Consider the following 25071-nt stretch of genomic DNA (forward strand, 5'->3'; position numbering starts at 1 on the left):
CCAGCCTCGCTGCCGCCTTGCAGCTTGATCTCAGACTGCTGTGCTAGCAATCAGCGAGACTCCGTGGGCATAGGACTCTCCGAGCCAGGTGCGGGACACAATCTCCTAGTGTGCCGTTTTCCAGGCCTGTTGGAAAAGCACAGTATTAGTGTGGGACTGACCCGATATTCCAGGTGCCGTCTGTTACCCCTTTCTTTGACTAGGAAAGGGAACTCCCTGATCCCTTGCACTTCCCAAGTGAGGCAATGCCTCACCCCGCTTCGGCTCGCGCACAGTGCGCTTCACCGACCGTCCTGCATCCACTGTTTGGCACTCCCTAGTGAGATGAAACCAGTACCTTAAACAGAAATGCAGAAATCACCTGTCTTCTGTGTTGCTCAGGCTGGGAGCTGTAGACCGGAGCTATTCCTATTTGGCCATCTTGGCTCCACCCCTTACCAGTTTCTTAATTGGATTACTGGCTTCAAGGTGGCACCCATGGAGGAACAGCATCAGGAAAGCATGGCATTTCTAGGGCCTAATAAGAAGGCATAGCTGGAAGACAAAAACATATCCCCAAAATTAAGGGTGCCATTTGTGTACTGCATCCTGGATGCCCCCCAAAAGAGGGAGATGCTATGGGAGAAAATAATGTAATGCTTCTACCATGCATGTCATTGCAAAGCAACCCAAAGCCAATCAGCCCATTTTGAAATCAGCCCATTCTCCATGGGAGTCTCCCCTCAGTTGCGGGTTGGGATGTTTCCATATCTTCCAGGTAGCCAAGAGCATGCTTCTCTAATCCAAAAATCCAAGAGCCAAGCATCCCTCTTAACTGCCATTAGCCATTCCTTAAAGTATATTTCCTACCTGGTTATTACACACCAAGACTAAAAGCTCTCAAATAATGCAAAGTAATTTTTGATACCTGCCAAAGTAAAAAATGTCAGGTAATGTAATGTAAAACAGAACACAGCCTTAGATTTTGAGAGGGATCTATTCTTTTTCAATTCCTAGGGTTCCATGAGAAAAACAGAGGTTTTTCCCAGAATGGGGTCTGTGGCACCTCCTCTGTTTTTCCCTAAGAGTCTTAGGCTGTTAGAATTTATCTTAGGTTCTCTCATGTGGGCATCAAGAGTGTTGAGAAGACGAAAGTGGAGAAAAACTATTCAGTCAAGCGAGAAGAAAAAAACCTTTTTTTCTTTAGAAAAATAAGATCTAAGAAGAGAAAAAAGAAACCACAGAAAGGTATTTTAAATATATGTACAGTTTGGATATCTGCTTTTAATGAAGTTGATTTTAACCATACAGCTCTTTAAAAAATTATTTTTTAAATATCTAATTATTAGACTCTAGCCAGGACAGACAGTCAATATTCCTTGCTTTTGAAATTTACCTCAGGTAACTTCCCATGTGAAATTAATGTTTTAAATAAGGTTATAATGGATACATAAAGTGTTTCAAAGAGATAGTAAGCAGTTTCTTTTCTTTTTTTTTTTTTTAACAAGATCTAGAATCTTTCCAAGGTAGTTTGAAGGTAAACTCAAGACAAGAAATCAAAAGTGGTCCATGGGGGAAAAAGAATCAATAAGTGGCAAAAAGTTACACAAATAAACCAGAAAAGACTCATTCCCTAAGAATTGAACCCAGGCTGCCATTGTCAAAAGACAAGGCCTTTGCTACTGAGTTACAGCATTGAGCAGTTTCTATTGCTTTTCCTAGAAGAAGCCTAGAGCAGCCAATTTTGAGCTTGCAAAGGCTTTTAACTGCTCAAGATAACTTTTAGGGTTAACTATGATATGAACCCCCAAATTCCTGTCCTCTGGTTGGCAGAGACCAAGAGAAAGTATCTCCACATGGTCACAAGTTTGGACTCTTAAAGACATAAAACAAGACAGATAAATTTCATCTGGTATTGGTTTCAGGGACACACAGCAAAGTTTGTAACTGAGCAGCCTGGCAGGCTGGCTTGAAAAGTGGGCTTACAGGAGTCCTAAACCCACATTCTATTCTGTGATTCCCTTCTCTCCATTGCAGAACAGCACAGAAAGACAAATTCTTAGCACAAAGTACACCAGATTTGCTACAGCCTAAGACTAGTCTCAGAAATCCTTTCTTCTATTAATCAAACCCTTGCAGAGGAGAGAGTGATGTTTATCATTTATACACACACACAGAGAGAGAGAGAGAGAGAGAGAGACCAGAAACTTGGCTGGTAAGAACTTCCTATCCTTTTTGCTGGCATACCAGGTTTCTGTGTCCCCTTTCTCTGAAGCTTCCAGAAGAATGAAGCAGCTTTTGATGACCCTGCTTACTGTGCCATAGCTGTGGGGGCCAAGCCCTGTCACAAAAGAAAATCATCCATTTCTATTTTGTGGAACCATAGGCAAAAGCTTCTCACTTTTGCAAAATGCTGCCTGACAGGTTGCATGGGGAACTGAATTAATATTTTCCATCCCAGCCGAAGCAAAATACACATAACAAAACAGACACTAGTCACCTCGTTCAGCACCCAATATTGACCTGGCAAGGCTCAAACTTTCTCATGTTGGTTCCTATAGTCTTTGATCCACTCCAAGTGGAGAGGGATGACCTCCAACCAGTAATTAAATGGGTGGTCTCTGGGCAAGATGAAGACTGGGCAGTCATCCCATATCAGGCCTGTTGAGCTTTCTTCAGGGCTCATCAGATGTAACCTGACTTATGTAGAGTTCTCTGAGTTAGGCCTGCTGCACTTCCATGAGCAATTTCCTCAGAGATCCCCTCAACATATGCAAACACACACACAACAAAGACAAGACAGACAGAAGGCCTTTGAGACACAGATTCCAGACCCAGTCGCAAACCAAGAGTATTCCTCCAAACAAGTCTCCTATTCTCCATCCAATTAGACACCCCACCAGTAGACATTTCATGATGGGGCTAAAGACAGACACCCCATGATGGAGCTACAGACAGACACCAACCAAGAGACAGCAGCACCTCCAGAGAGCTTGACAAATAGGAGAAGGAAGGGGCTGTTGGCAGCATCTAGAATCCTCACCAAATCAGACACCCCATAATGGGGCTACAGCTACAGACACTCCATGACAGGGCTACGGACAGACACCCAATGATAGGGCTACAGTCGCAGACACCCAGTGGTGGAGCTGGAGAGAGACACCCTACCGTAGGGCTACAGACAAACATTCCACCATGGAGCTACATTTATGGGATATCTCCCAGGACTATTTTTCTATTGCAATTAAATTCATGCACAATGGATGAGCAGCACCCCACCAGTAGAGCCAGTACTAGAGTCAGCCCCCAGTCCAAGAGAACTAGGTGGCCACTTGGGCTGGCCTCTGGATCTGTTGCTGGAGGGAGTCTACCAAACCATGGGCAGGCAGCCACAAGGGCAATTCCGAGCAAGCCCCAAATTTGTAACTGCCCAATGAGTTCACCTTGCCTGCTGCCTAGACAAAGCCAATTTATCAAGACAGGGGAATTGCAATAAAGAAAGAGTAATTCGTGCAGAGCCAGCTTTGCGGGAGACTGGAGTTTTATTATTACTCAAATCAGTCTCCCCAGGCATTCAAGCATACAGAGATTGGCGTTTTTAACGATAATTTGGAGAGTGAGGGAAAACCAGTGAGTCAGGAGTGCTGATTGGTTGGGTCGGAGGTGAAATCTTAAAGGGTCAAAGCTGTCTTCTTGGGCTGAGTTAGTTCCTGGGTAGGGGCCCCAAAATCAGATGAGCCAGTTTATCAATCTGGGTGGTGCCAGCTGGTCCATCAAGTGTGGGGTCTGCAAAATATCTAAAGCACTAACATTTCATTTTACAATAGTGACGTTATCCCCAGGAGCAATTTGGGGAGGGTCAGAATCCTGTAGTCTCCAGCTGCGTGACTCCTAAATGATAATTTCTACTTTTGTGGCTAATTCGTTAGTCCTACAAAGGCAGTCTAGTCCCCAGGCAAGAAGGAGGTTTCTTCTGGAGAAGGGCTGTTATCTTTGTTTTAAACTATAAATTAAAAACTAAGATCCCCCCGAAGTTGGTTCAGACCATGCCCAGGAATGAAGAAGGACAGCTGGTAGGTTAGAAGCAAGATTTTAGGTAAGATCTCTTTCACTGTCTCAGTTATGATTTTGCAATGGTGGTTTCACAGACACACTGCTAATCCTCTTACCTAATCCAGTAGACTTTGCCCCAGCCCTTGAAGTTGTCTCCCCCTGGCCCGCCCAACATACAGGGCACAGCCTGTACTTTCACCAGTAATCACCCCTTCCCCAAATGCACTGGAATCCCACAGATGACAAGGCCTCATTTCTTAACCAGGATTTGATAAAGTGCTCTCTACAGCATAAAAGCCCCCCAAAAATTTGATGATGAGGACAGATCAAGCTCTGGAGCCCCACTAATGACAAAAAAGGAAGTGTGTGTGTGTGTGCATGCACGTGTAGGTACAGGGTGGGGGAGCATTACAAGATGTACAAAGCAGTGGAATGGATTTTTGCAGGGACTACTTATAGAATCAGTCAGGTCCTTTGCTTTTAGATACCTCCCACAGCTCTTAGCTGTGCATGACTGATTCCTTCAGTAGCTCCTGCACTTATCAGCTAAGCAGGTCTTGCTTGGAGAGATGAGGTACTTGCCTTCACTTATGCACTGAATTTAAAACCGAGTTTAACTCTCCTTGCTTTATGGGGTTTCCTCACAGTCTTCTAAGCATGTCCTTCCAATGGGTGAAGCTGAAGGAGAAGACCCCAGGAATGGCTTTAGAGCTGAGGGCCACTTTAAGGAGACACTCCTTGGACTTTAAATTATGAAAACAAAACACACAGAACCAAAGCAAAAGCCACTGGAATAATGACGTAATGGCCACACTGGAGTTGTATTTGTTTTCTCCTGAGCGGTAACATTTTAAAGCTGTTGTGAAGGTTGCTGCCTGGTAGCAGAGATTTGGAGGAGGGGAAGGCAAATTTAGAAATATATTCTATGACTAGGACTCTTTATAGAAAAGGTAAAAGGATGAATTGATAAGGATTCTGTTTTTCAGAGCAGAAGAACTTGATAAGGAGTCTTAAGAAACTGACATTTTAAAAACAAAAAAATCAAGTTGTTATTATAGCATTGTGACACTTCTGCACAATTTCCTAACAAAGACCAGCATTCATAGTGCTGAGGAACAGACTTTTCCAGGCATTTTACTGAATAAGCTGTAAAACGCTGCCTTTGCCTTTGCTAGTGGCCTGCTTGGCATAGCTTCTATGGGCCTCTGCTTAACTTTCCCAGACAGCACAGCACTTTGAAACACTCTCCCCACTGAATACAACTAACAAGTTGTTGATAAATCTCTAATATCAAAACTTATTTGGATTCTTACCAGGCAGGGGAGATGCCATGATCATGAAGGTGGTTTTTCCAGGGTGAGGCTCATCCATTGCATTCCGTAGGTGTGCTTCCCACTGTGATTTCCCCAAATGCGGGAAACTCGACTGCATAATGTGTGGTAGTGAGGAACTGTATTCATGCTTTCCCCTGGGGGAAAAAAAAAGAAAAAGGAAAAAACTTATTTGGAGTTTAAAATATAATTAATTAAAAATTAACCCTGTGGAGTCACATATCTAGGGGAGATTTTGGTGTATCACCGATACTGGATCTGGATAACCTGCAATAACCCAGTGTCTGTGATGGGTTAGTCTCCCCTTAACTTATCACAGATACTGGGTTATTGCAGGTCTGGATTACATAGTGTACTAACAAGAAAAATCAGTGTGCCATAGGTCCTTGGTGTTCCGAAGGTCAGAACAGTTATAAAATCCTGACTATGGCTTTCTCCATTGCTTCATCAGCTATTCAGTTACTCACACCAGCTATTCACAACAAAAGAAAGAAGCAACCAAAAAACCAAAAACCATAAAGTTTCTTGAAGAACTTGGAAATAAGGTTGACAACGAACATTAAACTAGTAAGATCTGTATGCAATAAAAGAGATTAATAGAGGCCACCCTGAGGAACCATTAACACACTTTCTATTAACAAACCTGAAGAAAGCACTAAGAAGAGTTAGGAAAAGAGAGTCAGAGAGCAGGAATTTTAGTCTAGAAGTATCCAAGGATAGAGGCACTTTGGTAGTGGTAGCAGGGCTGGTGGCATAGGAAGAGTGGAAGCAAGGAGACCAGTTGAGGTTCCTGCTATATACCAGCTGGGAATGGTGATTTGGACTTGGATAAATGGTGGAAGTGGAGGTGGAGTGAAGTAGACAGTTCCAAGATTTATTTTGGAGGTAGGATCCATGGAACTTTGTAAGGCGTCAGCTTATGGGAGTTGAGGAGAAGATAGCAGAAAGGCTGACTCCCAGATTTCTGGCATGACTAACTGGAAGGATGAAGATACTCTCAGCTGAGATTTGGGGAGGAGCAGATTTGGGGAAAATGTCAAACGTGTAATTTTGGGTAGGCCAAGTTTGAGATGATGTCTTTGTCTATTTTGTGTTGCTATAAAGGAGTATCTGAGGCTGGGTGATTTATAAAGGAAAGAGGTTTATATGGCTCATGGTTCTGCAGGCTACACAATAAGCATGGTGCCAGCATCTGCTCAGCTTTTGGTGAGGGGGATGCAGGTTGCCTCCACTATTGGCAGAAGGGAAGGGGGAAGGAGAGCGAGCATGTGCTGAGATCACATGGTAAGAGAGGAAGCAAGAGAGAGCAGGGAGGTGCTAGGCTCTTTTTACCAACCAGTTTTCATGGAACTAACAACCAGCATAATAGAGTGAGAACTCACTCACTTTACCTGCCCCCACCACCCCACAAAGGGAGGGCATTAATCTGTTCATGAGAGGTCATCCTTCCTGACCCAAACATTTCCCATTAGACCCCACTTCCAACATTCAGATCAAATTTCAACATGAGGATTGGGGAGACAAACATTCAAACTATAACGTTCTGCCCCTTTCCCCCCAAACTCATGTCCTTCTCACATGCAAAATACATTCTACCCCAATAGTGCCCAAAGTGTTAACTTGTTCCAACATCAACTTAAAAGTCTAAAATCCAAAGTCTCATCTGAGACTCAGGGCAAATTCCTTCCAGCTATGAGCCTGTAAAATCAAAAACAAGTTATTTAATTCCCAGATGCAATGGTTGTACAGGCATTAGGTAAAGATTTTCATTCCCCAAAGGAGAAATTGGCCAAAAGAAAGGTAACAGGCCCATGCAAGTCTGAAACCAAGTAGGGTAGACAGGCAGACATTAAATCTTCAAGCTCCACAATAAACTTTGACTCCATGTCCTGCATTCTGGGAACACTGGCCTGAGGGATGGGCTCCCAGTGCCTCAGACAGCCCTACCCCTATGGCTTTGCTGAGCGCTGTCTACATGGCTGCTCTTATGGGTTGGAGTGAGTGCCTGAGGCTTTCATAGACTGAGGTGCATGCTGCTGGTGACTCCATAATGCTAGGGTGGAGGCCAGCAGCCCTGCTTCCACAGCTACTAGGCACTGCCCTAGTACAGTTTCTCTGCAGTGGCTTGCCCCTGTGGCAGGCTTCTGCCTGGGCATTCGGGATTTCCAATACATCCTCTGAAATCTAGGTGGAAGCTGCCAAGCCTCTACCACGCTTGCATTCTAGGAGCCTGCAGACAACACCGTGAAGAAGCTGCCAGAACTTAATTAAGGCTTACGCTCTCTGGAACAGCAGCCTGAGTGGTACCTGGGGCTGTTTGGAGCAATTAGAGCTAGAGCTAGAGCAATTGGGATGCTCCCCACATCCTACGGTGGCACAGGGCAAAGCACCCCAGGCCTGTCCCCTGAAACCATTGTCCTCACAGGCCTCTGAGCCTGTGGTGGGAGGGATGACCTCAAAGATTTCTGAAATGTCTTTGAGGTCTTTTCCGCATTGTTCTATTAGCACAATTTCCCTTTTATCCACGGTAATCTCTCTAGCAAGTGGTTGCTCCACATCACCCTTGGATTCCTCACTTGAAAACATTCTTTCCTTCTCTACCACATGACCAAGTTATAAATGTTCCAAATTGTTTTGCTCTGTTTCTTTTTTAATTAGAAATTCCACCTTTAGATCATTATTTTGCTGCTGTATCTGATCATAAGCTGTTAAAAGTAGCAGGCTGGGCACGGTGCTCACGCCTGTAATCCCAGCACTTTTGGAGGCTGAGGTGGGTGGATCACGAGGTCAGGAGATCAAGACCATCCTGGCTAACACAGTGAAACCCCGTCTCTCTAAAAATACAAAAAAATTAGCCGGGCATGGTGGCGGGCGCCTGTAGTCCCAGCTATTCGGGCGGCTGAGGCAGGAGAATGGCATGAACCCGGGAGGCAGCGGAGCTTGCAATGAGCGGAGATCGCACCACTGCACTCCAGCCTGGGCAACAGAGCAAGACTCCATCTCAAAAAAAAAAAAAGTAGCCATGCCACTTCTTGAATGCGTTGCTGTTTAGACATTTCTTCCACCGGATACCCTAGGCCATCACTCTTAATTTTGGCCTTCCACAAAGCCCTAGGCCATGAACACAATGCAGCCAAGTTCTTTGCTACGGCATAATATGGGCGACATTCGCTCCAGTTCCCAATAAGTTCCTCATTTCCATCTGAGACTTTGTCAGCATGGCCTTTACTGTCTATATGTCTATAAACATTTTGGTCACGACCATTTAACCACTGTGTAAGAAGTTCCTAACTTTTCCTAGTCTTTTTTCTTCTTCTGAGCCCTCCAAACTCTTCCAGCCTCTGCCCATTAACTAGTTCAAAGCCATTTCCATGTTTTCAAGGATCTTTATAGCAACACCCACTCCTCAGTATTAATTTTCTGTCTTCATCTGTTTTGTGTTGCTATAAAGGAATACTTGAGGCTGAGTAATTTATAAAGAAGAGGTTTATGTGGCTCACAGTTCTGCAGGCTGTATGATAAGGATGGCACCAGCATCTGCTTCTGGTGAGGGCTTCAGGCTGCTTCCACCCATTGTGAAGGTAAAGAGGAGCCAAGGTGTGCAGAGGGTACATGGTGAGAGAGGAAGCAAGAGAGAATAGGGGGTGCCAGGCTCTTTTTAACAAACAGCTTTGGTGGGAACTAACAGAGCAACAATCCACTCACTCACTCTCAATTCCCCAACCCCAGAGGGAGGGCATTAATCTATTCATGTGTCGTCTATGCCCATGGCACAAACTCCTCCCATTAGGCCCTACCTTCAACATTGGAATCAAATTTCAACATGAAGTGTTGGGGGACAAACATCTAAACTATAGCAAATGCTTATAGCAGACATCCAGGTGAAATGACCAAGCAATAGAGGGCACGTGCTATGTAGGAGACTGGGAAAGTCTAGGCTTGAAGGTCTAGATGAAATTTGGAAGTCATTGGTATATAGACTGTATTGAAAGTGGTAAGTGAGAATAAGATAATCTAGGGACTGAACACACAATTTGAAAAAGGACATAGCTCAGGTCCAAGCTCTGAGCATCAAACATCAAGGAACTAGGAAAAATGAAGAGGAAACAGCAAAGGATCCTGAGAATAAGTGAAGGCACAAAAAGCAGTGTTTTAAGAAAAAAGTGCTCAAGTGTTTAATACTGGTAAGAAGTCAAGATGGAAACCAAAGAATATCTAGTGGATTCAGCAACAAGGAGGTAATTGGTAATCACGCAAAACGAGTTTTGGTGAAAAGATGGGATTGGGAGCCATATTGGGACAGGATCATTCATCCATTTATTCAGCAACTATGTAATAAGTGTCTATGACATTCTGGTACAAGGTGCTGGGGATACAATGAATCTGACAGACACAATCCCCACTTAGGGGAGGAGAAGCCATTAAGCAGATAATCATAGAAGTAATGACTCAAACACAATTATGGTAAGGGCTATGAAGGAAAAGAAAAGAAAACCATGAAAGTGTGTAGCAGAGGAACCTAGTCTAGCTTGAAAGCAAGGGAAGTTTGCCCTGAGGGAGTGATAGATAAAGCTGTACTTGAGAGACTTGAGTTGTGACAGCAGTGAGGCTAGGGAGGGAGATTGTATGTTCCAGGCAGAAGGAACCACAAACATGGAGTCCAAGAGGGTGAGACCATCATGAAAAGTCAGCAGTGTGGCAGAATCACAGCGAACAAGGAAAGAGTGGCACAAAACAACAAAAACAAAACAACAACAGCGACTAGAGCCTAGCAAGTGACCCAACCCAGGGGTTCACATAGATCACACTGTAGGAAATGCAAGGGTGCAGGAAGAAAGGTAGTAAGAAGGCCTATGGCTGAAGACCTTAGGGCAAAAGCTGGAAAATTATACTTCTCTAGGGTGAGGCGTTCACTCTGATGTACAAAGTCTATTTTTTTTCAAGCAAAAAATAATCAAATAGCACTAACTTTTATTCATTCATGTGAAGTCACCTGAAATGATATCTGTTGCATTTAAATGCTCATTAACAATATAAATGACTTAACAAATCCATCTCAATAGATATTCAATATTCCACTTAGATAAGTCACACAGCCTCATGACAACTCACATAACATATATAAACAGACAGAGATAAACACCCCCTCCCCCTCAGTTGATTTATTCAGCATGTTAGAGCAGTGAAGAATGGTTTCAGTCTTATAACCAAGTTAGAATGAAGACACTGGCCACATAATACACATGCTCCATTTGTAAAACAATTCTGAGTCTTGGGCAACTGTTCTCTTGAAACCTTACAGTTTTTAAAAGCAGTCATTGTCGAAAGCTGGGAGAACTTAAGTCTTCTCAAATGAGCATGTGAATGAATGGAGGGAGGTAAACAAAAAATAAAATTTAAAAAGATGAGATCTGATATGGGAGCAGCTGGATAAGAAACTAAAAAAGGGGCCGGGTGCGGTGGCTCACACCTAGAATCCCAGCACTTTGGGGGGCCAAGGCAGGCAGATCGCTTGAGCTCAGGAGTTCGAGACCAGCCTGGGCAACATGGTGAAACCCTGTCTCTACAAAAAAATAAAAATAAAAAATAAATACAAAAATACAAAAATTAGTTGGGTGTGGTGGCACACGCCTGTAATCCCAGCTACTTGGGTGGCTGAGGCAGGAGAATCACTTGAACCCGAGAGGCGGAGGCTGCAGTGAGTGGAGAAAGAGAGAGAGAGAGAAAGAGAGAGAGAGAGAGGAAGGGAGGAAGGTAAAAAGGAATAGTAATTTAACGTTTATTTCAGCTATAATACAGGTTATTCTGACTTCAAGGTAGCATCACATGGCATACTTCTGAGTCAATTCTCGACATATTCTGTTGTGTTTATCTTTGTGTGTTTATATAAAAAGGCACAGTGAGACATTTCTAAACATGGCAGGATCTCAAGAAATATTGTTTCCATGAGCTTTCCTTGAATAAACTACTAGAAGATGAACTTCAACCAAGAAATAAATGGGAAAACTATGGCAAAAAGAGAGGTCATCAAGAGCAGGATTGGGAGAAGATGAGAAAATATTCTAATTTCATCATTTATTCATATTAGGGGATTGATAGATAATGCCTAAGAGAGGAAGATTAAGTATATACATTATAAAGACAATCACAAAATAAAAATATAACCTTTCCAGATTTTCAGAAAAAATAAAACCAAATACATACCAGAACATCAGAATTTTTAAAGGATCTATGAAATAATGGAAGGCATCATATAAAGTTATATATATTAATAATTAACACCAAGTATTACAATTTGATAAATATAAATGTGCTAAACTAATGTATTAAAATAAAATAAATTTCAGCCAGGCTTGGTGACCCACATCTGTAATCCTAGCACTTTGGGAGGCTTAGGCAGGAGGATTGTTTGAGCCCAGGAGTTCATGACCAGCCTGGGCAACACAGTGAGACCCCATCTCTGTTTTTTATTTAAAAAATAATAAAAATTGAAAGTAAAATAAAATAAATTTGCATTAAATCATAAAGCAAAATTCAACTCTATGCTGTACACAAGGGATCCAAAATAAAATCAATCAGAAACCTTTACAAATGTAAATTAGAAGAAAGCAATTGTTATAAGTTTTTTTTGTTTTGTTGTGTTTCTCTTTCTTCCTTTTTATTTTCTATTACACTTTAAATTCTAGGGTACATGTGCACAATGTGCAGGTTTGTTACACAGGTATACATGTGCCATGTTGGTGTGCTGCACCCATCAACTTGTCATTTACATTAGGTATTTCTCCTAATGCTATCCCTCCCCCAGCCTCCCAAGCCCTGACAGGCCTCGGTGTGTGATGTTCCCTGCCCTGTGTCCATGTGTTCTCATTGTTCAACTCCCACCTATGAGTGAGAACATGAGGTGTTTGGTTTTCTGTCCTTGTGATAGTTTGCTGAGAATGATGGTTTCCATCTTCATCCATGTCCCTCCAAAGGACATGAACTCACCCTTTTTATGGCTGCATAGTATTCCATGGAATCGCCACACTGTCTTCTACAATGGCTGAACTAATTTACACTCCCACCAACAGTGTAAAAGCATTCCTATTTCTCCATATCCTCTCCAGCATCTGTTGTTTCCTGACTTTTAAATGATCACCATTCTAACTGGTGTGAGATGGTATCTCATTGTGGTTTTGATTTGCATTTCTCTGATGACCAGGGATGATGAGCATTTTTTCATGTGTCTGTTGGCTACATAAATGTCTTCTTTTGAGAAGTGTCTGTTCATATCCTTTGCCCACTTTTTGATGGGGTTGTTTGTTTTTTTCTTGTACATTTGTTTAAGTTATTTGTAGATTCTGGATATTAGCCCTTTGTCAGATGGGTAGATTGCAAAAATTTTCTCCCATTCTGTAGGTTGCATGTTCACTCTGATCACAGTTTCTTTTGCTGTGCAGAAGCTCTTTAGTTTAATTAGACCCCATTTGTCTATTTTGACTTTTGTTGACATTGCTTTTCGTGTTTTAGTCATGAAGTTATTGCCCATGCCTATGTCCTGAATGGTATTGCCTAGGTTTTCTTCTACAGTTTTTATGGTTTTAGGTCTTACATTTAAGTCTTTAATCCATTTTGAGTTAATTTTTGAATAAGGTGTAAGGAAGGGATCCAGTTTCAGCTTTCTATATATGGCTAGCCAGTTTTCCCAGCACCATTTATTAATAGGGAATCCTTTCCCCATTGCTTGTTTTTGTCAGGTTTGTCAAAGATCAGATGGTTGTAGATGTGTGGTGTTATTTCTAAGGCCACTGTTCTGTTCCATTGGTCTATATATCTGTTTTGGTACCAGTGCCATGCTGTTTTGGTTACTGTAGCCTTGTGGTATAGTTTGAAGTAAGGTAGCATGATGCCTCATGCTTTGTTCTTTTTGCTTAGGATTATCTTGGCTCTGTAGGCTCTTTTTTGGTTCCATATGAACTTGAAAGTAGTTTTTTGCAATTCAGTGAAGAAAGTCATTGGTAGCTTGATGGGGATGGCATTGAATCTATAAATTACCTTGGGCAGTAAGGCCATTTTCATGATACTGATTCTTCCTATCCATGAGCATGGAATGTTCTTCCATTTGTTTGTGTGTTCTTTTATTTCATTGAGCAGTGGTTTGTAGTTCTCCTTGAAGAAGTCCTTCACATCCCTTGTAAGTTGGATTCCTAGGTATTTTATTCTCTTTGAAGCAATTGTGAATGGGAGTTCACTCATGATTTGGCTCTCTGTTTGTCTGCTTTTGGCGTATAGGAATGCTTGTGATTTCTGCACATTGATTTTGTATCCTGAGACTTTGCTGAAGTTGCTTATCAGCTTAAGGAGATTTTGGGCTGAGACAATGGGGGTTTTTAAAATATACAATCATGTCATCTGCAAACAGGGGCAATTTGACTTCCTCTTTTCCTAATTGAATACCCTTTATTTCTTTCTCTTGCCTGATTGCCCTGGCCAGAACTTCCAACACTATGTTGAATAGGAGTGGTGAGAGAGGGCATCCTTGTCTTGTGCTGGTTTTCAAAGGGAATGCTTCCATTTGTTGCCCATTCCATATGATATTGGCTGTGGGTTTGTCATAACTAGCTCTTATTATTTTGAGATACATTCCATCAATACCTAGTTTACTGAGAGTTTTTAGCATAAAGTGCTGTTGAATTTTGTCAAAAGCCTTTTCTGCATCTATTGAGATAATCATGTGGTTTTTATTGTTGGTTCTGTTTATGTGATGGATTATATTTATTGATTTGTGTATGTTGAACCAGGCTTGCATCCCAAGGATGAAGCTTACTTGATCATGGTGGATAAGCTTTTTAATGTGCTGCTGGATTCAGTTTGCCAGTATTTTATTGAGGATTTTTGCATCAATGTTCATCAGGTGTATTAGTCTAAATTTCTCTTTTTTTGTTGTGTCTCTGCCAGGCTTTGGTATCAGGATGATGCTGGCCTCATAAAATGAGTTAGGGAGGATTTCCTCTTTTTCTATTGTTAGGATTAGTTTCAGAAGGAATGGTACCAGCTCCTTTTTGTACCTCTGGTAGAATTTGGCTGTGAATCCGTCTGGTCCTGGACTATTTTTTTATTGGTAGGCTATTAATTATTGCCTCAATTCCAGAACCGGTTATTGGTCTATTCAGAGATTCTATTTCTTCCTGGTTTAGTCTTGGTAAGGTGTATGTGTCCAGAAACTTATTCATTTCTTCTAGATTTTCTAGTTTATTTGCATAGAGCTGTTTATAGTATTCTCTGATGGTAGTTTGTATTTCTATGGGATTTTAAATTAAAGAGCTTCTGCACAGCAAAAGAAACTGCCATCAGAGTGAACAGGCAACCTACGGAATGGGAGAAAATTTTTGCAATCTACCCATCTGACAAAGGGCTAATATCCAGAATCTACAAAGAACTTAAACAAATGTACAAGAAAAAAAACAAACAACCCCATCAAAAAGTGGGCAAAGTACACGAACAGACACTTCTCAAAAGAAGACATTTATGCAGCCAACAGACACATGAAAAAATGCTCATCATCACTGGTCATCAGAGGAATGCAAATCATTTTTTATTGTGGCTATTTGATTCTTCTCTCATTTCTTATTAGTCTTGCTAGCGGTCTATCTATCAGGTTGATCTTTTCAAAAAACCAGCTCCTGGATTCACTGATTTTTTTGAAGAGTTTTTGTGTCTCTATCTCCTTCAGTTGTGCTCTGATCTTAGTTATTTCTTGCCTTCTGTTAGCTTTTGAATTTGTTTGCTCTTTCTCCTCTAGTTCTTTCCATTGTGATGATAAGGTATTGAATTTAGATCTTTCCTGCTTTCTGTTGTGGGCATTTAGTGCTATAAACTTCCCTCTACACACTGCTTTAAATGTATCCCAGAGATTCTGGTACATTGTATCTTTGTTCTCATTGGTTTCAAAGAACATCTTTATTTCTACCTTCATTTCATTATTTACCCAGTAATTCAGGAGCAGGTTTTTCAGTTTCCATGTAGTTTTCCGGTTTTGAGTGAGTTTCTTAATCCTGAGTTCTAATTTGTTTGCACTGTGGTCTGAGAGACAGTTTGTTGTGATTTCTGTTCTTTTACATTTGCGAGGAGGGCTTTACTTCCAATTATGTGGTCAATTGTGGAATAAGTGTGATGTGGTGATGAGAAGAACGTACATTCTGTTGATTTGGGGTGGAGAGTTCTGTAGATGTCTATTAGGTCTTCTCGGTGCAGACCTGAGTTCAAGTCCTGGATATCCTTGTTAGCCTTCTGTCTCGTTGATCTGTCTAATATTGACAGTGGGGTGTTAAAGTCTCCCATTATTGTGTGGGAGTCTAAGTCTCTTTGTAGGTCTCTAAGCACTGGCTTTATGAATCTGGGTGCTCCTGTACTGGGTGCATATATATTTAGGATAGTTAGCTCTTCTTTTTGAATTGATCCCTTTACCATTATATAATGGCCTTCTTTGTCTCATTTGATCTTTGTTGGTTTAAAGTCTGTCTTTTCAGGGACTAGGATTGCAACCCCTGCTTTTTTTTGCTTTCCATTTGTTTGGTAGATCTTCCTCCATCCCTTTATTTTGAGCCGATGTGCATTTCTGCACATGAGATGGGTCTCCTGAATACAGCACACCGATGAGTCTTGACTCTTTATCCAATTTGTCAGTCTGTGTCTTTTTTTTTTTTTTTTTTTTTTTTTTTTTTATTATACTTTAGGGTTTTAGGGTACATGTGCACAATGTGCAGGTTTGTTACATATGTATCCATGTGCCATGTTGATTTCCTGCACCCATTAATTCGTCATTTAGCATTAGGTGTATCTCCTAATGCTGTCCCTCCCCCTTCCCCCCACCCCACAACAGTCCCCGGAGCGTGATGTTCCCCTTCCTGTGTCCATGAGTTCTCATTGTTCAATTCCCACCTATGAGTGAGAACATGCGGTGTTTGGTTTTTTGTCCTTGCGATAGTTTACTGAGAATGATGTTTTCCAGTTTCATCCATGTCCCTACAAAGGACACGAACTCATCATTTTTTATGGCTGCATAGTATTCCATGGTGTATATGTGCCACACAGTCTGTGTCTTTTAATTGGGGCATTTAGCCCATTGACATTTAAGGTTAATATTGTTATGTGTGAATTTGATCCTGTAATTATGATGTTAGCTGGTTATTTTGCCCATTAATTGATGCAGTTTCCTCCTAGCATTAATGGTCTTTAAAATTTGGCATGTTTTTGCAGTGGCTGGTACTGGTTGTTGCTTTCCATGTTTAGTGTTTCCTTCAGGAGCTCTTGTAAGGCAGGCCTGGTGGTGACAAAACTTCTCAGCATTTGCTTGTCTGTAAAGGATTTTATTTCTCCTTCACTGATGAAGCTTAGTTTGGCTGAATATGAAATTCTGGGTTGAAAATTCTTTTCTTAAAAATGCTGAATATTGGCCCCCACTCTCTTCTGGCTTGTAGAGTTTCTGCTGAGAGATCCACTGTTAGTCTGATGGGGTTCCGTTTGTGGGTAACCCGATCTTTCTCTCTGGCTGCCCTTAACATTTTTTCCTTCATTTCAACCTTGGTGAGTCTGACAATTGTGTGTCTTGGGGTTGCTCTACTCAAGGAGTATCTTTGTTGTGTTCTCTGTATTTTCTGGATTTGAATGTTGGCCTGCCTTGCTAGGTTGGGGAAGTTCTCCTGGATAATATCCTGAAGAGTATTTTCCAACTTGTTTCCATTCTCCCCGTCACTTTCAGGTACACCAATCAAATGTAGATTTGGTCTTTTCACATAGTCCATATTTATTGGAGGCTTTGTTCATTTCTTTTCACTCTTTTTTCTCTAATCTTGTCTTCTCACTATATTTCATTAATTTGATCTTCAATCACTGATACCCTTTCTTCCACTTGATCGAATCAGCTATTGAATCTTGTGCATGTGTCACGCAGTTCTCGTGCTGTGGTTTTCAGCTCCATCAGGTCATTTAAGGTCGTCTCTACACTATTTATTCTAGTTAGCCGTTTGTCTAACCTTTTTTCAAGGTTTTTAGCTTCCTCATGATGGATTCAAACATCCTCCTTTAGCTTGGAGAAGTTTGTTAGTATCGACCTTCTGAAGCCTACTTCTGTCAACTCGTCAAACTTATTCTCTGTCCAGTTTTGTTCCACTGCTGGCGAGGAGCTGCAATCCTTTGGAGGAGAAGAGGCGCTCTGGTTTTTGGAATTTCCTGCTTTTCTGCTCTGGTTTCTCCCCATCAGGCAAGGCTAACATTGGGACAAACAAGTGTTAAGGGGTACAAATAGATAATCTATAATGATAAAAAATGCAGTTCACCAGTTACAATGTTATGAAAACCTAAGCACCAAATAACTTAGCACCAACATGACTGTTAATTAAAACACAAAATCACAGGATATACAAGAAAAAATGGAAACATTGTAGTAGAAGCCAAAACGACAGAGAAGGGCTAAATAGCATAATTAATAACACAGATAAAACTTGGTACTCAAGAAAGAGAATACACCTTTTTTTAAATTATCTGTGGATAAGTCACAAAAATTGACCATTTATTAGGCCAAAATGAAAATATTTGTGAGGTATAAACTATAGAAATAGTACAGATAACATTGTCTAAATACAAGGCATTAAAAAAGAAGAGAAGAACCGGGTGCAGTAGCTCATGCCTATAATTCCAGCAGTTTGGGAGGCCAAGGCTAGTAGATCCCTTGAGCCCAGGAGTTCGAGACCAGCCTGCACAACAAGGTGCAACCCTGTCACTACCAACAACAAAAAAAAACAGAGAACACTTTATAACTTGTTTTATGAGGCCAGCATAACCTTCATATCCAAAACAGACAAGGACATTACAAGAAAGGAAAATTACAGGCTGATGTCTCTCATCAACATAGATGCAAAAATTCTGAACAAAATATCAGCAAATCTAATTGTATTAATACATTCAAATTCAAAGCATGTATAGTTTTTTTGTTGTGTTTTTTGTTTGTTTGTTTTTGAGATGGAGTTTTGCTCTTGTTTCCCAGGCTGAAGTGCAATGGCACGATCTTGGCTCACCACAAGCTCTGCCTCCCAGGTTGAAGCTATTCTCCTGCCTCAGCCTCCCGAGTAGCTGGGATTACAGGCATGTGGCAAGACACCTAGCTAATTTTTTGTATTTTTTGGTAGAGACAGGGTTTCTCCATGTTGGTCAGGGTGGTCTTGAACTCCTGACCTCAGGTGATCTGCCCGGCCTCCCAAAGTGCTGGGATTACAGATGTGAGCCTCCACACCTGGCCAAGCATGTATAGTTTTTAAAAGCTCAACAACATGATCTGATGTGCGGTCAGGTTTGATCCACTGTTGTACATGATACAAGATGTCATCATCACAGACCATAATAGTAAATTCCCAGTTGAATTGCCAGTTTAGAAGCTTGACTTTTCCCAGTCACTTCAGCATTATGTAGGAAAAGACTGAACTTTAAAATCAGACTGATCAGGGATGGAATCACAATTCTTTTTGTTGTTGTTGTTGCTGTTTTCACAGATTCTCGCTCTGTCACCCAGGCTGGGGTGCAGTGGCTCAATCTCAGCTCACGGCACACTCCACTGCTCGGGTTCACGCTATTCTCCTGCTTCAGCCTCCTGAGTAGCTGGGACTACAGGTGCCTGCCACCACACCCGGCTAATTTTTTATGCATTTTTACTAGAGATGAGGTTTCACCGTGTTAGCCAGGATGGTCTCGATCTCCTGACCTCCTGATCTGCCTGCCTCAGCCTCCCAAAGTGCCGGGATTACAGGCATGAGCCACCGCGCCCAACTGAAATCACAGTTCTTAGAATTTACTAGCTATGTGATTTTGGACAAGTTACCAAACCTGTTAGTGTCAGTTTTTTTCAGACGTAAAATAACAATAACACTAACTCTCTGTAATGTTCATTTGTGGAATTAAGGAGACAGTATTTATACAGGCAATATGTTGGGATGACACCCCAAAGTATCCCTAAAACTTAGAATAAAATCAATGGGACCCAAATAAAAAGGAGGAGGTTAGACACCAGTAGAAATGACACAGCCAAAGAGATTATTGGATTATTTGTGGGTGTGTAATAGTTTCACCAACACCCAGATCAAATTTAAGTGACCTGGGTATACTGTCATCTCTGGAAAATAGGAACTGGACTGCACTGGATTAGGTTAAGTCTCAACCTAATCAGTTGCATAATAACATAGGAAGAAAACAATGTGCCAATCCCCACAGTAGGGACACCCTAATTACAGACACGGAGGCATCAGGCCACTGAAGCAGGGTGGCATCAGCCGTTAGAACCATGGAGCCTCCCCTACCCCACCCTTCAGGTTTCATGCTCACTGGGCCACCTTCTGGTGACATTTTTACAGATGTGCCTATGGAAAGGGGATGACATGATGAGCCAACAAGCACATCCATCAAATCCCCTAGAGCGGTATCAGTGGAAATCTAAAAGCCCTGGGACTGGGACCTTGGCCACCTCACTGCCCTTAGTGCCTGGGTGATGCTAGAGAGGATATTTGTAAGCCTCCATCTTTTTCTCCCATCCCAGTCTAGTCAGTTTATATGGCAATGAGGTGAGGAAAGGAAGCTTTGGTGATTCAGGTTTCTGGGGTGGCCACTACATGATTCATCATGACAAGACTGTGATGATGATTTCTCAGACTTAGCAAATACTAGCACTTACTCCTTCTGAAGTAAAGCAGGTCCATTATGAGATGGTTTTTTAATATGGCCACTTCTGGTATCTTTCATTTTTCAGAGAAAATCTTCTATAACTCAAACTCCTTCTCCTCTCCTTCCTTAGAGCTGCAGCCTTGTTTGCTTCTTTCATCTCCCAGAATGCAGTCTGAACTTCAATCACTTCCACTGCCCCCCTTTTCCTCCACACGACTCTTTTTCCCATGATCATTCAGAATACTTGTCACTGACCCTATGGAGCTCTCTTTCTCCACAGTTCATTTCCCAGTTTCACTTTCTCCTACTCAATGATGTCCATCTCCTACCCATTCCCAGGATATGCTGAGTTTAACGACAGTCCATCATGCCAGAAAGACTAGTATGTGCCGCATGAACGAAACACTGTTTATTTTTCATGGTACAAAATGTAATGTTTTCCTGAAGGGTTGTTGTTGTAATCTCTACCTGTACCAGACCAACAGACAGGCTGACCTTTAGAAGGTAAAACAAAACTTCTTCCTTTTCAACTCACCCCTCTCACCATGCCAGCCTCTAGGGGTTGGCAAATAAGGAGGTAGAGCTTGTTCTGTTTGATCAGTATTCTTGCACTTAATGATCCTTATGTGTTCCAGCTTTGGCAGTTAAATCAACGATATTAATTTTGTTTTCAGTATGTGCAGAGCACCAAACCACAAGAGAAAGTGCATGACAGACAGACTCCTTGTCCTGAAAGAGATGACACTCTATGGGGAAAGACCACACCTACTCCAAGAATAGATACAACAACTCAAATGATTCAAATGGAAAAGCAGAGTGAGTGTCACCCTTACCACAAGTGCAGTCATAGGTGTGCTCCCCAAATCAGCCTGTACGGAGGCTAAGAGCATGGGCTCTGACACTTGCCATCTGATTTTAGGCAACCGCTTAAGCTCTCTAAGCCTCTTTCTTCTCTGTAAGATGGGATACCCATAGTCTCTGCTTCATAGTGTTGTAGTGAGGATTAATTAGCACATAAAAAGTGCTTAGCACAGTAATAATAATAGCTAGTTTCTTAAGCATTTACTTTATACAACTGTGGTGGCTAAATAATGGCCGTGAAAGATATCTAGGTGCTTATCCCTGGAATCTGTGAATGTTACCCTAATGGAAAAAGGGTCTTTGCAGATGTTATTAAGTATCTTGAGATGGGGAAATTATCTTGGTTTACCTGGATGTAATCACAAGTGTCCTCGTAAGAGGGAGATAGAGGGAGTAAAATCTAGGAAGGGTTTTACTGAGGAAGGCAGCAATGTGATGATGGAAACCAGATGCTATGCCGCTGGCCCTGGAGATGGAGGAAGGTGCCACTTTCATCCTAACCTAATGTAAAAATCCAAATTACAAAACAAGTCAGTGAAAAGATAATTATTTTTTCCTTGTTGCAACTTCTTTCACTCTGGACCCTGGGTTATGGGGTTATGGGATTCGTGAGGAGTGGTTTTGGAGAAAGCTGTGGCTTGAGGCTCTTCAGGTCTCTCCCTGGCCTAGAATAAAGTGGGTCAGGAAGGTTCTGCACATGTGAGTACAGGGTGTGGTGTGTGGTGAAGCCTAGTGAGGATGGTAGATTAGTAAGTATGATCCCTGGATTCACCTCCCCACCATCAGTGAGGAGATGGGAAGAGGTGAGAGTTGGATGAACCAATACAAGGGAGTTCTTTAGAATAGTGCCTGGCTGTATTCTTTTCCCATGGCTGCTGTTATAAATTACCACAAACTTGGTGGCTAAAAACAATACACATTCATTCTCTCACAGTTCTGGAGGTCAGAAGTCTGAAATCAGTGTCACTGAGCCAAAATCCAAGTGTCTGCAAAGTCGAGCTCCCTCCAGAGGCTCTAGGGGAGAATCTGTTTGTTTCTCTTTTCCAGCATCTAGAGCTGCATTCTTGGGCACCTTCCTTCATCTTGAAAGCTGGCAGCGTAGCATCTTGTTTCATTCATCACCTTGCCACCTTTTTCTGTATAGAAGAAGTCACCTAGGTAAGCAGTATGCTAACTGATTAATGATCAAAAGCTTAGTTGCTATTATGGAAGACTCTACCAGACCGGCTCCTTATCATTGCCATTTAGAAGCTATTTGTGTCTTCAAGGAAGCTGCTTGAAAGAAACACAAAAAACAAACCAACACCCTGTCACATTTGTCCTTGTCGCCTGAGTCACAGGGAAACACAGAACGGAGAGAACCAAGTTTCCTCTCTGTGACCTGACTCCACCATAGCCTAGACCCAAGTGATACCTATAGCACTTCCAAAGTCCCTGGGAGTTTGGATCCAGGTCAGGACTGGTAAATACCAGTGGGACTGGGTCCCGGCTCAGTATCAAAATCTATGTTTCCCCCAGGGGTTTTCCAAATTTCCTAGGGTACCTGACCCTGGGGAACAGCCTTTAGAACAGCACTGTCCAATAGAAATACAGTGGTCTCTTGGGATATGCAGAGGACTGGTTTCAGGACACCTCCAATACAGCTACCCAAATCCACGATGCTCAAGTCCCTTATATCAAATGGTGTAGTTTGTGCTTATAACCTACACACATCTTACTGTATACTTTAAATCATCTCTAGATTACTTGTAATACCTAAGACAATGTAATTCTATGTAAATGGTTGTTATATTTTTTAAATTTATTTTTATTGTTGTTATTTTTTTCTAGATATATTTGATCCGCAGTTGGTTGAATCCACAGATGCAGAACCCACAGATATGAAGGGCCAACTGGATAATGTGGGCCATGCACAGTTTTATTTATTTATATTTTTAGAGACAGAGTCTTGCTCTGTCACCCAAGCTGGAATGCAGTGGCACAATCATAGCTCATTGCAACTTTGAACCCATGGGCTCAAGTGATCCTCTTCCCTCAGCCTCCCATGCAGCTGAGACTACAAGGATGCATCACCATGCTCAACTAATTTATTTATTTTTATTTTAGAGATGAGAGTCTACACCCTATATTGCCCAGGGTGTACCTAACTTTAAATGGTCAAGTAGTCACATTAAAAAAGTTTAAAAAAGGCCGGGCGCAGTGGCTCACGCCTGTAATCCCAGCACTTTGTGAGGCCGAGGCGGGTGGATCACAAGGTCAGGAGATTGAGACCATCCTGGCTAACACGGTGAAACCCCGTCTCTACTAAAAATACAAAAAAGTAGCTGGGCGTGGTGGTGGGCACCTGTAGTCCTAGCTGCTTGGGAGGCTGAGGCAGGAGAATGGCATGAACCTGGGAGGCGGAGGTTGCAGTGAGCCGAGATCACGCCACTGCACTCCAGCCTGGGCGACAGAGCAAGACTCCATCTCAAAAAAAAAAAAAAAAAAAAAAGTAAAAAAAAAAAAAAAAGAAACAGGTGAAATTAATTTCAACAATATATTTTATTTAAACCAATATATCCTAAATATTATTTTAACATGTAATCAACATGAAAATTATTCTGTTTTTGGCTGGGCACAGTGGCTCACGCCTGTAATCCCAGCACTTTGGGAGGCTGAGGTGGGCAGATCACTTGAGTTCAGGAGTTTGAGAATAGCTTGGCCAACATGGTGAAATACCACCTCTGCTAAAAATACAAAAATTAAAACAAAAAATAAAAATTAAATAAATACAAATACAATTCAAAAATTAGTCGGGCTTGGTGGCACATGCCTATAATCCCAGCTGCTCGGGAGGCTGAGGCACGAGAATCACTTGAACCTGAGAGGCACGAGGTTGTAGTGAGCAGAGATGGTTCCACTGCACTCCAGCCTGGGTGATGGAGTGAGACTCTCTGTCTCAAAAAATAAAAATAAAAATAATTCTTTTTTTTGTGCTAAATCTTCACAATCCAAGGTGTATTTCACACTTAATACATCTCAGTTCAGACTAGCCACATTTGAAGTGCTCACTAGCTACATCTTGCTATATCAGACAGCACAGGTCTACAGCAACTTGACTTGCCTGCTCCTACCCACTCTACCTCACACTCTCATCAAATGCAGAGACAGAGCCAGGGATTTGATGAGAGGTGGGCCAGAAAAGCTCAGGGGGCTTTTTTTTTTATATAAGGCAATAAAGTATGTTGCCCAGGCTGGCCTCAAGCAATCCTCCTGCCTGGGCCACCCAAAGTGCTGGGAATCTGTAAAGGTGTGAGCCACCATGACCACTCACTTTTTTTTTTTTTTAACAAATCTTTGTTGTATATATTTATGGCGTACAATGTGATGTCTTGATATATGTATACAATTGGCATGATTAAATCAAGCTGATTAACATATCCATCACTTCACTTACCTACTATTTTTTATAGTGAGACATTTGAAATTTACTCTTAGCTATTTTGAAATATATATTACCATTGACTATAGTCACCCTGATGTGCAGTAGATCTCAAAACCTGTTCCTCCTACCTATCTGAAATTTTGTACCCTTTAATCAACAATTCCCCGTTCTCTCCCTCCCCACCTTCCCCTAAGCCTCTGTTAACCATTGTTCTACTTTCTACTTCTATGAGTTCAACTTTATTAGATTCCACATATAAGTGAGATCATGTGGTATTTATGTTTCTGTGCCTGGCTTATTTCACTTAGCATAACAGATTCATCCATGTTGTTGCTGGAAATGACAGGATTTCCCCCTTTCAGGGCCTTGTTGTTATCATGGTGATGCTATGAGTCCACCAGGAAAAACAAAGTTGCCCTTCTTCTGAACCATCCTGATTTTTTCCAATATCCCTCTTTTCTGCCCTGCAGAAACCAAGGACTAGTGCTCTCAGAGAATTTGACTTATATATTATTCTAGCACCTACTTCACTTTGCCTTACAGTCAGTTGTTTATATTTCCAACTCTCCAACCAGATTATAAATGCCTTAATGGAAGGGTCCCACTCCCTGTTATCTCACCTTACAGGAAAAGAAAAAAAAGCTGTGAGTTTAGCACTCAGTCATCAACAAATGTTTGTTGAATGAATGCATAAATGAATGAATGAGACAACCCTAGCAGGGTTGATGAATGTGT

General features: G+C 41.7%; 1 protein-coding gene and 1 non-coding gene across 4 annotated transcripts in view; one reads left to right on the top strand and one right to left on the bottom strand.

The window, feature by feature from the left end:
• Positions 1-3596: 3596 nt before the first annotated feature.
• The window catches only part of TERB2 (telomere repeat binding bouquet formation protein 2), a 55416-nt gene continuing 33941 nt past the window's right edge, over positions 3597-25071 (bottom strand). The window contains exons 6-7 of one of the 3 annotated variants that reach the window (XM_055276884.1): positions 5346-5500; positions 3597-3765 (exon numbers count right to left, since the gene is read on the bottom strand). In XM_055276884.1, coding sequence (XP_055132859.1) covers positions 3683-3765; positions 5346-5500 — 238 coding nt within the window. In that variant the 3' untranslated portion in view covers positions 3597-3682. Of the gene's footprint in view, positions 3777-5345; positions 5501-7018; positions 7062-25071 lie in introns of those variants that run through there. The other 2 variants (XM_055276886.1, XM_063640751.1) reach the window with 2 other exon arrangements.
• On the top strand, positions 5338-5503 carry LOC129483739 (U1 spliceosomal RNA). The gene has a single exon (XR_008658238.1). It is a non-coding gene; the product is annotated as a U1 spliceosomal RNA (small nuclear RNA).

The sequence above is a fragment of the Symphalangus syndactylus genome, chromosome 5 (assembly GCF_028878055.3).
Source record: "Symphalangus syndactylus isolate Jambi chromosome 5, NHGRI_mSymSyn1-v2.1_pri, whole genome shotgun sequence".
Classification (NCBI taxonomy): Eukaryota; Metazoa; Chordata; class Mammalia; order Primates; family Hylobatidae; genus Symphalangus; species Symphalangus syndactylus.